The sequence below is a fragment of the Artemia franciscana genome, chromosome 9 (genome assembly GCF_032884065.1).
Source record: "Artemia franciscana chromosome 9, ASM3288406v1, whole genome shotgun sequence".
Taxonomy (NCBI): domain Eukaryota; kingdom Metazoa; phylum Arthropoda; class Branchiopoda; order Anostraca; family Artemiidae; genus Artemia; species Artemia franciscana.
Window position 1 is genome coordinate 43,069,983 of NC_088871.1, and position 15,004 is coordinate 43,084,986.

A 15,004-nucleotide genomic window follows, 5' to 3' on the forward strand; every position below is an offset into this window, starting at 1 on the left:
GTGGACATGGGCTAGATGGGAACCCCATATGACAATGTCTCTACTGTTGGTATATGTGTAGCGGATGGCTATTACCGCTTGAGCAACGGTCTAACCATTGACGGCTTTAAGGATTCGTGCTTTAAGCGGCAAACATGGGCTCAATGAAATCCCATATAAAAGAGGAATATAGTGTTGGTATTTACTTAGAGCAATGGGTCACCGCTAGAACAGCGGTCCAACAAGCCACGGCTTGAAGGCATCCGTACTTTAAGCGGTGAACCTAGACACCTTGGTATGTGTGTAGCGGAGGGTTATTACCACTTGAGCAATGGTCTAACCATAGAGCGTTATAGACCGTTGGTATTTGCTTAGAGCAATGGGTTACCGCTATAGCGACGGTTTAAATAGCCTCTAACTTAAGCGGTGGACATAAGCTAGATGGGATGACTCTGTGTCTGTCTGGTATATATTAGCAAGCAGCGGTCTAAGTAGCCTCGGCTTGAAAGCATCCGTGCTTTAAGCGGTGAATATAGTGTTGGTATATGCTTTGAGCAATGGTTTACCGCTAAAGCAACGGTCTAAGAGCAACTAGGGTAAATTGTCAATTATAAATGACATTTAAGCTTGAAAGGAATATAGCGTTGGTATCACCCGATTGGACACATTTTATGACAAATTTCGCCCCCCCCCCCTAAAAATACGCTAGTGTGTTGAATTACACGAAGTTGCTGATCTTTTGTATGTGACTACAAGGATTTAACAAGAAGATGTTTTCTTTCCTATTAGAAATAGAAGAAGTAAGGAAAAAACAGGAAAAACAGCTGTTAAAACAGCTGTTTTTTTTTAAAAACAGCTGTTTTCTGTTTTTTTGAAAAACAGAATAGATTACAGAAACAGGTCACCTGTTTTTGTTTGACCTGTTTCTGTTTCTGTTCTGTTTTTTTTCTAACTGTTTTTTTCTGTTTCTGTTTTTCTCAAAAACAGAAACAGTGCCGATGCTTAAGCTACATCAAAAGAATCGCATTTTAATGCTGATTTTAAATATATAAGTTTCATCAAGTTTAGACTTATCCATCAAAAGTTACGAGCCTGAGAAAATTTGCGTTATTTTAGAAAATAGGGGGAAACACCCCCTAAAAGTCATAGAATCTTAACGAAAATCACACCATCAGATTCAGCGTATCAGAGAACCGTACTGTAGAAGTTTCAAGCTCCTATCGACAAAAATGTGGAATTATATATTTTTTGCCAGAAGGCAGATCACAGATGCGTGTTTATTTGTTTGTTTTTTTTTTTTTGTTTTTTTTTTTGTTTTTTTCCCAGGGGTGATCGTATCGACCCAGTTGTCCTAGAATGTTGCAAGAGGGCTCATTCTAACGGAAATGAAAAGTTCTAGTGCCCTTTTTCAGTGACCGAAAAAATTGGAGGGCACCTAGGCCCCCTCCCTCGCTAATTATTTTCCCAAAGTCAACGGATCAAAATTTTGAGATTTCCATTTTATTCAGCGTAGCCGAAAAACCTTATAACTATGTCTTTGGGGACGACTTACTCCCCCACAGTCCCCGTGGGAGGGGTTACAAGTTCAAAACTTTGACCAGTGCTTACATATAGTAATGGTTATTGGGAAGTGTACAGGCGTTTTCAGGAGGACTTTTTGGTTGGAGTCAGGGGTTGAGAAGAGGGGAATATGCTGGGGGAACTTTCCCATCGAGAAATTTGTCATGGGGGAAGAAAATTTCCATGAAGGGAGCGCAGGATTTACTAGAATTACTTAAAAAAACAATGAAAAAGTTTTTTTTCAGCTGGAAGTAAGCAGCAGCATTAAAACTTAAAACGAACAGAAATTATTACCCATATGAGGGGCTCACCTCCTCCTAATACCTCGCTCTTTACGCCAAAGTATTTTTAGTAATTTCAACTATTTATTCTGCGGCTTTTGTGATTCAGGGGTCATTCTTAATGAATTGGGACAAAATTTAAGCTTTAGTGTAAAGAGCGAAGTACTGACGAGGGGGCGAACCCCCTCATATATGTAATAAAAACATAAGAATACAAAAGTTCTTTACGTAAGCTAATTTATAAGTTACGTATATCTTTTACTTATAAAAAGATTCGTAAAAAATTAAAAGTTCTAGTTGCCTTTTTAATTAACCGAAAATCGGAGGGCAACTAGGCTTCCTCCCCAGCTCTTTTTTTCTCAAAACCATTCGATCAAAATTATGAGAAAGCCAATTAAAACTTAAAACGAACAGAAATTACTCCGTATATGAAAGGGCTTTTCCTTCTCAACGCCCCGCTCTTTACGCTAAAGTTTGACTCTTTCTCTTAACTCTACATTTTAAAACATTAAAAAACTTTAGCGTAAAGAGCGGGGCGTTGAGAAGGAAAAGCCCCTTTCATATACGGAGTAATTTCTGTTCGTTTTAAGTTTTAATGTCACTCCTTACTTTCATTTAAAAAACTTCTTTTTTTATTTAATTTCGTGACAACGACTGCCTGTGCTTTTACTTTTAATGTTAAAAAATTTGAACTCTAAGAGTAGTAGCAAAAAATTATTTTCTACTTTTAACAGCCTTTGAAGATTATATTCTGTTTTTTGTTGTATTTTTTTTTTTTTTACTCCTTGGCAAATCCTATAGCCAATGGATGAAGTATTCTTATTTGGCGGATGAAAGATAAGGATTGGCATATTGGCATAATAATTAAGGATAAGATCTTCTGAAACCCAGCGTAAGTTTTTATTTAATATCTTTTTATAAAAAATTCTTTCAAAAAGATTTCTTTTAGCAGATCTCTTTGAAAATACTTATTTCTACGTCTTTCCTGATTTCTTCCCGAATTCTATTCTGAATTGTTTTTTCCCGAAACAGGCATCATCCAATATTTCTATCAGATACAAAAACTTTAAGATATTTTATGCGTACTTTAAGAAATAAATAAACAAGGAATTTGTTCATCATTTAAATGAGTAAATAAACTTCGTTCTACAGACCCCCATGCCTCCTTAAAAAAATGACAAGTACTGTCGTACTCCAAAGACCAATTTTAATTATGAAGAAAACGTTAAAACTTCATCTGCTTCAATTAGATTTGATTGCAAGAAATGACAACTCAAAGCATATACTGTCGCAACCAATATGAGAAGGCGTATCTAACATTTCCATAATTTTACAGAAGAACGAATATAACTTTTTTAAGCGCTTCACATAATAAGAAAAACCTATGAAAATAAAAAGCATGAAACTAAATATTATGGCTTCAATTTGGGATACGGTGCATAAAATTATACATATTAGTTTTTAGCTAAAGGTACAGAAACTTTATTAGTTCAAATCATGGCTGGTTGCTTCAACAAACTAATTATGTAAATCTCCAAATATCTTTTATTACTACACAAATATATACATGAATGAATACATACATATACATATGCAGGGCCGAATTCATGATTTTTCTTGTTTTCGTTGGGTTGTCCGGGGGGGGGATTTCAATTTGTAGACACATTTCTTTTAGTCTTTTAGGATAAATGTTCTTTTTACCTAGATGTTTATGACCAGTCTACGAGTCGGAGAAATATTTAGAACGGGGAGAGGGGGAGGGGGAAGACCTGGTGCTCTTTTAACTATCTTTCGAAAAATGGTACTGCCAATGAAATCTTTTTGAAGGGTGTAGCTTTAAGCTAGCTTGTACCATAGTTTAACAAAGTTTAAATCCTTGGAAGGGGGGGGGGCGTATCGCATTTTTCCAAGTGAGGAGGTTCAAAAACACAAACCGATTAAGTAGAAAAAATGCAGTTCCCTTGACGGACGGGTCTGCTCAGATGGATTTTGCAAAATACCTTTATATTCAGAAATATGTGTGCTGGTGCACCCGGCTACATAAATATGAACGGTTATCCCCGTTTCCCCTACAATAGTATATACAGGGTTCGGACAGGTTGTTTCGTTTCAAATTATAGGCTCTGTCCTATTTCCTGGGCTCAAATATAGGCCAAATATAGGATTCGGAAGTCCTCGGGATCAGATCTATGGTAGATGGCGTGGGATGCCTGGTCACATAAATTACCAAGTTTCATCCCGATCCCTCCAATCTAAGCGTTTTCCATGATTTTAGGTCCCCCCCCCCCAAATTCCCCCCAATGTCACCAGATCCGGTAAGGATTTAAAATAAGAGCTTTTAGACATGATATCCTTCTACATAACAAAATTTCATTGAGATCTGATCACCCGTTCGTAGGTTAAAAATACCTCATTTTTTCTAATTTTCAGAATCAACCCCCCCCAAACTACCCCAAAGAGAGCGGATCCGTTCTGGTTATATCAATCAGGTATCTAGGACTTGTGCTTATTTTTCCCACCAAGTTTCAGCCCGATCCGTCCAATCTAAGCGTTTTCCATGATTTTAGGTCACCCCAAACTCCCCTCAATGTCCCCAGATCCGGTCGGGATTTAAAATAAGAGCTTTGAGACACGATATCCTTCTAAATATCAAATTTCATTGAGATCCGATCACCCGTTCGTAAGTTAAAAATACCTCATTTTTTCTAATTTTTCAGAATCACCCCCCCCCCCCCTCCCAACTACCCCAAAGAGAGCGGATCCGTTCTGGTTGTGTCAATCATGTACCTAGGACTTGTGATTATTTTTCCCACCAAGTTTCAGCCCAATCCCTCCACTCTAAGTGTTTTCCAAGATTTTAGGTTTCCCCCTCAAAACTCCCCCAATGTCACCAGGTCGGGATTTAAAATAAAAGCTCTGAGACACGATATCCTTCGAAACATCAAATTTCATTAAGATCTGACCAACCGTTCGTAAGTTAAAAATACTTCATTTTACTATTTTTTCTGAATTAACGGGCCCCCCACTCCCCCCCCCAGATGGTCAAATCGGGAAAATGACTATTTCTAATTTAATCTGGTCCAGTTCCTGATACGCCTGCCAAATTTCATCAACCTAGCTTACCTGGAAGTGCCTAAAGTAGCAAAACCAGGACCGACAGACAGACAGAATTTGCGATTGCTATATGTCACTTGGTTAATACCAAGTACCATAAAAACACTATGCTACAATGAGATTAACCGAACAGACGGACCAAAGGATGATGAGGCGATAAACGATAAAAAGCTGATTCTGACAACCTTCCATGCAGGAGGGAGGGCCAACTTTGCACTTTTATCAGGGACATCAAACTTACGAATTATCTTACCATTGCTATACCAAGGGGGGAGATAAAGTAAAAATTTACAATATCTGAAATAAAAAGTCCGAATCTGATTAACATCATTTTTCTTTAGAAGGGGATAAAGACCAGATAGGTAAAGGACAGATTGATCACAGAATGTAGCATATAGCCTACCCAGTGCACGTCTATTATACTTCCCTCGATTAGCAACTATCTTAGAATAGCCCATTTGAATAACTGGGCCGTATTCGCATCAGTCAGCCAGCGTTCAGCCAGGAAACACATAAGTCGCAAGAACTCCAGTCTCATTAAGCAGAGACTGCTAGCCTACATACTGATCATCGCTCATTTCGGAAAGGCCCAACATGACAAAAAACAAAACATAGGCTACTAAGTCAACACAACAGCATAGCCCAGGCAGAAGCAGCTTACTAAGCCCAACACAAAGCATTAGTTAAGTTCAAACAGCTCAACAGTTGTAATTAATTATCATTCTACACCAAAAGACAGAAAATTGCAAATCATGAGCAATGTTCTTAGTGCTCTTCAGCCGAAAATATAGGAATAATAGGATTTTAGCCAAAATATAGGCATTTTATAGGAGTGCATTAAAATATAGGAATTTATTGGAATTTATAGGCGAGTCCGAACACTGTATATAGCCTATAATGGTTATCCTTGCTTGTCCCACCTTCTCCAGGAACAAGCAACGATAACTGATAGTAGCGACTACCTTCCAGAGTAGTAGCTGTTCTAAACTTTGACTTCTTTATCGTTTCTAAAACATCAAGGCCGAGTAACCTTGCTAGAGGGTGATTAACCGTGGTACACTGAAACACGCGATCAAAATGAGCAAATTTACCTGTTCATAAACATGTTTCCATAGGTAAGGATCCGTCTGGATGAACATGGAGCAGGTCCTTTTCTCATTTCCTCTTAGGGTATCTCTTTTGTTTCTCAATATTTTGCGGGACTCCTCCTTGTTTGCTTCTAAAGTATATTTATATGACGGATCCTCACTGACTTTTTCTCTCCATACTTCTTCAAGTGTTTTCGGAGTAGAGCTGCTGAGTTTAGGCTTTTTGGGTGTTTCTATTGCATTTTGCTCCTCTTCTTCGCCACTTCGCTGAACTGAATCCATCCAATGAGAAATCTCGTCTGTTATTCCGCATCCAGACACATGACCTGGAAACAAGGACGTGATGTAACTAAAAATATTTATTCCTGGTCCCATCCAGTAAATCCATGATTTTAGTGTTTTTCCTAGCAGCTTCCCAGAAGTTTTACACAATTATTACAAAATATGGATAAAACTATTGAAATCAACCATTTTTTTTCGATGCCAGGGATGGGAGTTGTAGTAAACTAAAAACCATTTAAAATCAAGTTGTTTCAATAATCAAAACAGTGTTAACTTTGTAGGGGGTGTTGTGTCTCCCACATGTTATTAATTTTCATCCTTTATTTTATTTTCCCCAGCCTTATAACACAAAACGAACGATCCCAGGAAGTCGAAAAAGGGCTCATTCAATCGTAAACTAAAACTAATATTGAATATTTCAGGGACAAAACAACCAATAAGCAGCCTGCCACCCTTTCAACATTGACACTCGCAGCTTCAAATGGCATCGGTGGAATTTCAAGTAAATCATCGTAATTCCAAGCGGTCAAAAGGTCCTAAAAATCATGCCTTCTGGCATATTTTCCATATACTTACATGCAGCCCCCGAAGCTAGGCTCACACGACCTTGGGCCATGTACCCCTCCTAAACTTCGTAAAAATACATTTTCTACACAACTTTTGACTCGCAGTGGTAGAGGAAAAACGGTCCGAAACTTTCGCAAAACTATCAGAAAAAGGTAAGTACATATATCTCACATGGTGCTTGATCCCGTGCCCCCCCCCCCCCCACCCCCATCTGAAATTTAGTTTCTTCGAAAATCTAGTCAAAATTATCATAAGCCTTCATAATTCAAGCATCAACAAAAACGGATTAGTTTTCTTTAGTATTTACTTACCTTTCTAGTGCTAGTGCTATAAAGTATCTTTATAGTACTATATCACACTTTAATGGTACCAAATAGCTCATTTTTCAGTTTTTACTGTCATTTTCACCGGATTCAAAAAAATTGTCTCCAACTTTACCCCCTCCCCCCACTCCCAAGGATTTTGACAAAATTACGCTACTGTACTACAGTGATTGAAAATTGAGGAAATGTTATCCTACTCTGTGTTTCTGCTTGACGCTGACGTCACGATACGTTGACGTTAAAATACACCAAAATCGAGTATTATAATACCACTCTCCACAACCAGAGTTTTCGCCTTAACCAGACCCGACTATTCTTATCACAGATACTTCTACGTACATAACCCATCTGCCATGACTACTGCTTCCAACGTTTCTATTATAACCATTAACTACAGTTATTAATAGAGCTCATTAGCCGATATTGTTGCTATTTATAAGTGGGAATACTAAGTGAATTAAAAATAAGAGGAAATTAAATAAAATACAACATTTGTTTGGCGAGTGGGGAGGCAACACAGTATTTACTGTCAGAAATTTCCATCCGCTTTAAGTTTGACTTTATCATCGACCATGATTTCTGTCAACTCGGTGTTTCAGTTTGACTTCGATTCTCTGATTCATTAATCGAGATAAAAAAAAAAAGAAAAGGCTAAAATTTTTGCGTATACATGGACCTATACTTAAAATAATAATTCATTTGCCCTTTTCGCATTTTGCAACAGTCATCCATAGCACACATACAGATATCTTATTCGGGATGGGAGGCCAATATTAAAAAAAGACTAGGCAATTTGTATAAGAAGTGCCTGAAAATTCAGGAAAATTTAAGTGTACATGAGGGGGAGACAGGCGAAAGGTCCTCTCTGGATTACGTCACTAGGTTGTCCCTCCAAAAATCCCCTACAACTACAGCTATTCAGCCTCCTTCCTATTTGTGTTTCGATGGATAAAAATAGATTATACTATTTTTATAGGCTTTGGCTTATAAAAATACTGTTAAGTAGGCTTTTAGAGTAAAGCCCTAACTGGCCTGAATAGTGGGGGAGGGGATGCACGAGAAGGTATTGTGAAGGGATATTCTTTTCCTACCTGTTCTTTTGTTTTCATATGGATCAACGACGTCAGCCTCTTTGTAAATCACGGAATGAAATTTCGCATTTTCTCCAGGGAAATACTTGTGAGATCGCTCCACATAGTAGATGTCGTTTGATGTTATGATTTTTCCATCAAATACACCGTCTTTGATTGAACCGAAAGCTGTACTTTTTGGATCATCTACAGACCAGAAAAAAAATTAATATCAATCACAAGAGAGAAAATATAAGCACTGTCCAGTATCAAAATTAGTCTATTATTTATTTATACATCCGAAAGCCATTATTTAATATAATTTCAATATAATTATAATTCTATTCCCAATAAGCTTGTAATTTCTACTTCTAAATGAAGGTTTCTTGCAGCAGTTTTTATCTGGGCAACTTCAGAAGCAAAATAAAGAAGATTGTTGAAAATATTCTTCACAAGAAAAATGATCATCTGCATGATAATCTTCATTTGGACACATAAGTAGAGGGAAAATCAATTTACCTCCAGCTAGGTAAGAACTTACCTCCATCCTTCAAATCTATTGTGCATATGTACCTATTTCCATAGCATATGTAAAGAATGTGGCCCACTCATAAAAATGTAACTAAACTGCATATAACCACATTTTTCATGCGTTTTTGAAGGTGTTTGTACCCCCCCTCTCTCAAAAAAAAATCCTGGGTATGCCCTGAGCTACAAGGGATAGGTCTTTCGAAAACGAAGTGCAAAACCATGTTTTCTTTGATAGCCCTAGTAAAACATACAGTGCCCCAAAAAATTAAACTTTCCATGCTGTAAATTTGGTTTTGATAACCATATTTGACGAATCTAATGGAAAACATGTTTGTTGCAGGTATTGTGTTTTAATACTAAGTTCCCTGACGATCGTTTACCTAAACAATGGTTTTCGCCCTGTGGGTCCTGACACCAAGAGATCACAGTCCCATGGAAAACGGATCGCAATCGATCAGAGCGAATTGAACACACAATGTAAAAAATCCATTTTATATTAATGAATAGAATTCAAACAGGTGCAAAAATATGAATAGAAAATTAAATTTTTACTTATTATGAGAGTCATCTATTCTAAACTAAACTAGTTATATACCGTAATCATTTAGAATCTTCATTTAATTATCTTTTCCTTTGTCTTCTCATATCTATTTTTGAATAGCTCTATATTACTTTTAAGATCCCTCCAAGAATTTGGGGTTTTGAGACAAAATTGATACGAGTCAAGCTGTTTCATTGTTCGTTTTTTTTTGTGAGTGTGGGTTAGTCGTCACGGCTCAATGAGCACTCATCTGATGTTTTCTGACAATCTTCAGGAGAGTATCACTACATTAGTTGTGGTAAGGAAGCACAACTACTGCTTTTGTAGTTTTTTTTTGAATGACCAGCAGTCTGTGCTGCTTTGGTAATGGTAAAAGATGGTAAAATGGTAAAAGATTACAGGTGATACAACATTTTTTCAGCATTGAGATACAAACAGACAAAAGAAAGAAAAAGAAAGAAAGGAAAGAAAAACAAAAGAAATATTGAGAACATTTTCGAATAAACATACATTTAAACTTTCTTATGATGGTTTCAATATTAATACAAAAATGTCAATTTATATCTATCCTGGAGAATTAGGTGTTAAACTGATGTTTTTCAAGATGAGCCGTTTTTTTTTGTCCCAACACCAGCGTCAAATTACCTGCTACTTTCAATATTATACTATAGTTATTATTGAGAAAGTGGTTCATAGATGTTTTTCATACAAACATAAAAAAACAAGAGCTAAGAGCTCATATAGCACTTATGACGAGGCCGGAAGAGCCAAGAGCTCATATGGTATGAGCTCTAGCAAAATTCTAAGAATCAATAGATTGATTTAAAATGAAAATCAGAGGCTTAATGCCGGTCGGGATTCAAAATAAGAGCTCTGAGTCACGATGTCCTTCTGAATATCAAAATTCATTAAGATCCGATCACCCCCTCGTAGGTTACGTTATCAAGTCAATTTGTGCAGCTCCCTGACCCGCCTACCAATTTTCATCGTCCTAGCACGTCCAGAAGCACAAAACTTGCCAAAGCACTGAACCCCGCCCCCTAACTCCCCCAAAGAGAGCGAATCTATTACGGTAACGTCAATGACGTATCTACAACATTTGCTTATTCTACCCACCAAGTTTTATCCCGATTCCTCCACTCTTAGAGTAGATTTGTAATAAGAGCTCTGAGACATGAGTTCCTTCTAAATATCAAATTTCATTAAGATCCGGTCACCCGTTCTTAAGTTAAAAATACCTCAATTTTTCTAATTTTGCCAAATTAACACCCCCCAGCTCCTCCAAAGACAACGGATCCGTTCCAATTATAGCAATCACGTATATAGAACTTGTGCTTATTCTTCCGAACAAGTTTCATCCCGATCTCTCCACTCTAAGCGTTTTCCAAGATTTCCGTTCACCCCCCCCTCCAACCCCCTATGTCCCCGGATCCGATTTGAGTCAAAAATGGAGCATCTGAGACATAAGATCCTTCTATATATCAAGTTTCATTAGATCCGATCACCTATTCGTAAGATAAAGATACCCAATTTTCACCTTTTCCAAGAATTCCGGTTTCCCCCTCCAACTCCCCACAATGTCACAGGATCTGGTCGGAATTTAAATAATTGCTTTAAAGCACAAGATCCTTCTAAATATCAAATTTCATTAAGATCTGGTCACCCGTTCGTAAGTTACAAATACCTCATTTTTTCTAATTTTTCCGAATTATCCCCCCCCCCCAGCTCCACCAAAGAGAGCGAATTCGAAACGGTTATGTCAATCACGTATCTTGGACTTGTTTTTATTCTTCCTACTCAGTTTCATCTTGATCTCTCCGCTTTAAGTATTTTCCAAGATTTCCAGTCCCCCCCCCCCAATGACACTGGATCCAGTCGGGATTTAAAATAAGAGATTTGAGTTACGATGTCCTTCTAAATATGAAGTTTCATTAAGATCCGATCACTCCTTCGTAAGTAAAAAATAAGTCATTTTTTCTAATTTTTCATAATTAACCCCCCCCCCCCAACTAGCCCAAATACAGTGGATTCGTTCCGATTATGTCATCCACGTATCTAGGAATTCTGCTTATATTTCATCCCGAAAAATACCTACCAATATCTACCAAGTTTCATCCCGATATCTCCACTCTAAGCATTCTCCAAGATTTCCAGTTTCCCCCTTCGACCCCCCCCCCCAATTTCACCCGATCTGATCAGGATTTTAAATAAGAGCACTGAAATACAAGGTCCATCTAAATGACACATTTCATACAGATCCAATTACCTGTCTGTAAGTTAAAAATACCTCATTTTTTCTAATTTTTCCAAATTAACACCACCACCCCTCCAACCTCCCCAAAGAGAGCAGGTCCGGCCCGGTTATGTCAATATCGTATCTAAGACTTGTGCTAATCCTTCCCACTAAGTTTCATCCCAATCTCTACACTCTACGCGTTTTCTAAGATTTCCAGCTTCCCCCCCCCCAACTCCCCCCAATGTCACCGAATCCGGTTGGAATTTAAAACAAGAGCTCTGAGACATGAGGTCCTTCAAAATACCGAGTTTTATCAAGATCTGATCACCCATTCGTAAATTAAAGATGCCTCATTTTTCCTAATTTTTCCGAATTAATCCCCCCCCCCCAAAGAGAGGAAGCCAGGCCTGATTATGTTAATTACGTATCTAGGACTTGTGCTTATTCTTCTCACCAGGTATCATCCCGATCGCTCCACTCTAAGCGTTTTCAAAGATTTCCAGTCCCCCCCCCAATTTCACCGGATCCAATTGGGATTTAACACAAGAGCTCTGAGACACGAGGTTCTTCTAAATATCAAATTTCACTAAGAATCACCTGTTCGTAAGTTAAAAATACCTCATTTTTTTATTTTTCTGAATTAACCGAATTATCCTCCCCCAACTCCAGAGAACGGATCCATTCCTGTTATGTCAATAACGTACCTAAGACTTCTGTTTATTTTTCCCACCAAGTTTCATCCCAATCTCTCCACTCTACGCGTTTTCCAAGATTTCAGGTTTCCCTCTCCAACTCCCTCCAATATCACCGGATCCAGTTGGGATTTAAACTGGAAGCTTTTAGACACGATACCTTTCTAAATGTCAAATTTCATTAAGATCTGATCAACCGTTCGTAAGTTAAAAATACCTCATTTTTCTCATTTTTCCGAATTAACCGTCTCCCCCCCCCCCCACTCCCTCCGAGATGGTCGAATTGGGAAAAACACTTTTTCTAATTTAATCTGGCCTAGTCCCTGATACGCCTGCCGAATTTCATCGTCTTGGCTTATCTGGAAGTGCCCAAACTACCAAAACCGGGACCGACAGACAGACAGACCGACAGAAATTGCCATCTCTGTGTCACTTGGTAAATACCAAGTGCCATAAAAAAACTAACAGACTTACCTTCTAAATGTCCACTGAAAAAGTGAGATAAATCAACCTCCAGGGAAGTTCCGTTGTGATTTTGCACAGCAACATTTTCACTAAAAACTGTTTTATCTCTCTTTAAACGAAGTGCAAAATGTTGACCATAACTATGGAATTTCAGCTGTAGATGATCATCATTGGCTGATCTTCTTACTCTGGAATGTTCTTTCTTTATTGCATGCGAGTCATACGTTAGTGGTTCAAAATGGCTAACATATTCACTAAGAGGTTTATGACATTGACCTGCAATTAGAAAAGAATATTAGAACATTACATGCCCAAAAGCCTAACTATATGGAGTTTTGGGACACAGGAGATAATATCTGTGTGAAAATTAACAACCATGCTTAATCATGATTTTCCTTTTTTCTCCCATATGGCGTGAGGGTACTTCCACAAAGTTTAACGATATAAAATCAAAACGCATTAAGTAAAAATTAAATTTTGAGCAATTGCTATTACCAATAGGAACTATCAGGTTGCCGCCTGGATTCTACCCCTAATCTATTGTAACGCGCAAAAGACGTTTTTCTCATTTTGTGGGTGATTGCCCAAGTGAGATCTTGAAAAGGATGAAATTGGAGTTAATATATGGAACGTATGATTTGAAAATTGTTATAATCTGAGTGGTGCAACCTGTTACAACAATTAAATATAACTTGAAAGTAGGGTTATTGTACTATAGTAGCGATTAGATTTTAGAGTTTATTATAGTTCCTTGATACATAAGTTATTGTGTGAGTAATCAGGGTATTTTATTACTTATTGTGTGACTAGTATGGCTGCCTTTTAATAAATAAATTGTAATTAGGCCTAAAAGTATTTCGCAAGCTTAAAACATTTTACATCACCCCAGTTAAACCTTCAAGAATACATCTAGAGGATAAATCAAAGCCTAGGGTGGTGCCTCCAAATTTCTGCATTTACCCCATCTCCTCCGGAACACTGAATTTATCGTGAATTCTTAAATGTTTTCTGCTATGCAAATAAATGGATTAATAGCCATTGTTGCACTCTGGAAAGGTGTTCTGAAGGTACAATCTACGCTCAGTCCCGACTTTAAAGACTTTAAATATTTTATGAATATAGAAAGTAACGTAAAAAATAATTATAATATATTTGGCTCAGAGTTAAGCTCAAATTCCAGGAGATACCATGCCAAGATTTACAGCCAAAGAGACGCAAGGTCTAGGCCGAAATTAGTTGTTTAAGTTTAATTGAAACAAGCTTTTTGAGCTTGTGATGATTCACTGTTCCTCCTTTTTATTGTTGTAAGTATATGCTTTCCTTAAATTCCACTTGGAGCCATTTCATGTTTTCACATAGAAATACTTGTTTGCTAATAGCTGCTATTAAGTAAAATACTAGTAACCAAACAGATTCACATTATAACACAACTACTACTACTAACAACTCACTGAAGCACCAAGCCGCCTGAGGCCAACATAGCTACGCACGCTCCTCCACCATCTCAGTCTATTCAAAGCCCCCTGTTTACACCCTCCCAGGAAATTTCAATTTCCTTTAAATATTTCTTTATGATATCCTCCCACACCAACTGCAGACGAACTGCTTTCCGTTTAGCCCTAGACGGTTGGCCAAAAAGGACAATCTTTGGCAATCTGTCACCCTTCATCCTCAGAACGTGCCCTAGCCATCTCAACCTTTTTCTCATTATAGCCCTAGAAAGCAGGATTGTACCACAATTTTCGTACTATTGAATTGAAGTACACAATTTCCGTGCTATTCTGTAGTATTAAAACAAGGTCATTCAGCCGGGTCCCCAGAACAATCCGTAGGCAATTTCTCTGGAAAACATCTAGCACATCTTCATCCGCTTTTCAGAGCGCCCATGCTTCAGAGTTCTTTCTATTCTTCCAAACTTTTTTTTAACTGTGAAAAAACACCCTGAGCCTTGGCTATTCTACTTTTAACATCTTCACTGCTCCCACCGTCTTTACTAATAATGCTACAAAGACAAGTGAAGCTGCCAACTTGATTAATCTTTTGGTTACCCAACGTGACCTTTTAATTTTCACTTATTCCTAGCCTTAGTGACTTAGTCTTCTTAACATTAATTTTCAAACCTATTCTAGCACCACGAACTCGCAAAACCTGTAAAGGCTCATTTATTTTGCTCACTTTCATCTAGGGTGCCTAAATCATCAGCATGACCTACGTCCAGGAGAGTTTTTAGAAACATAATAATAAAACAAAAAGCAATATTTTATTGCTATCATTG

The 15,004-nt window shown here is 37.7% G+C and overlaps 1 protein-coding gene across 1 annotated transcript in view; it reads right to left on the reverse strand.

Moving 5' to 3' along the window:
* LOC136031446 (disintegrin and metalloproteinase domain-containing protein 10-like) overlaps positions 1-15,004 on the reverse strand; it is an 85,418-nt gene that overhangs the window by 57,268 nt on the left and 13,146 nt on the right. Inside the window, exons 2-4 of the mRNA XM_065711041.1 lie at positions 12,739-13,005; positions 8,286-8,471; positions 6,026-6,348 (exon numbers count right to left, since the gene is read on the reverse strand). Coding sequence (XP_065567113.1) covers positions 6,026-6,348; positions 8,286-8,471; positions 12,739-13,005 — 776 coding nt within the window. The remainder of the gene's footprint in view (positions 1-6,025; positions 6,349-8,285; positions 8,472-12,738; positions 13,006-15,004) is intronic.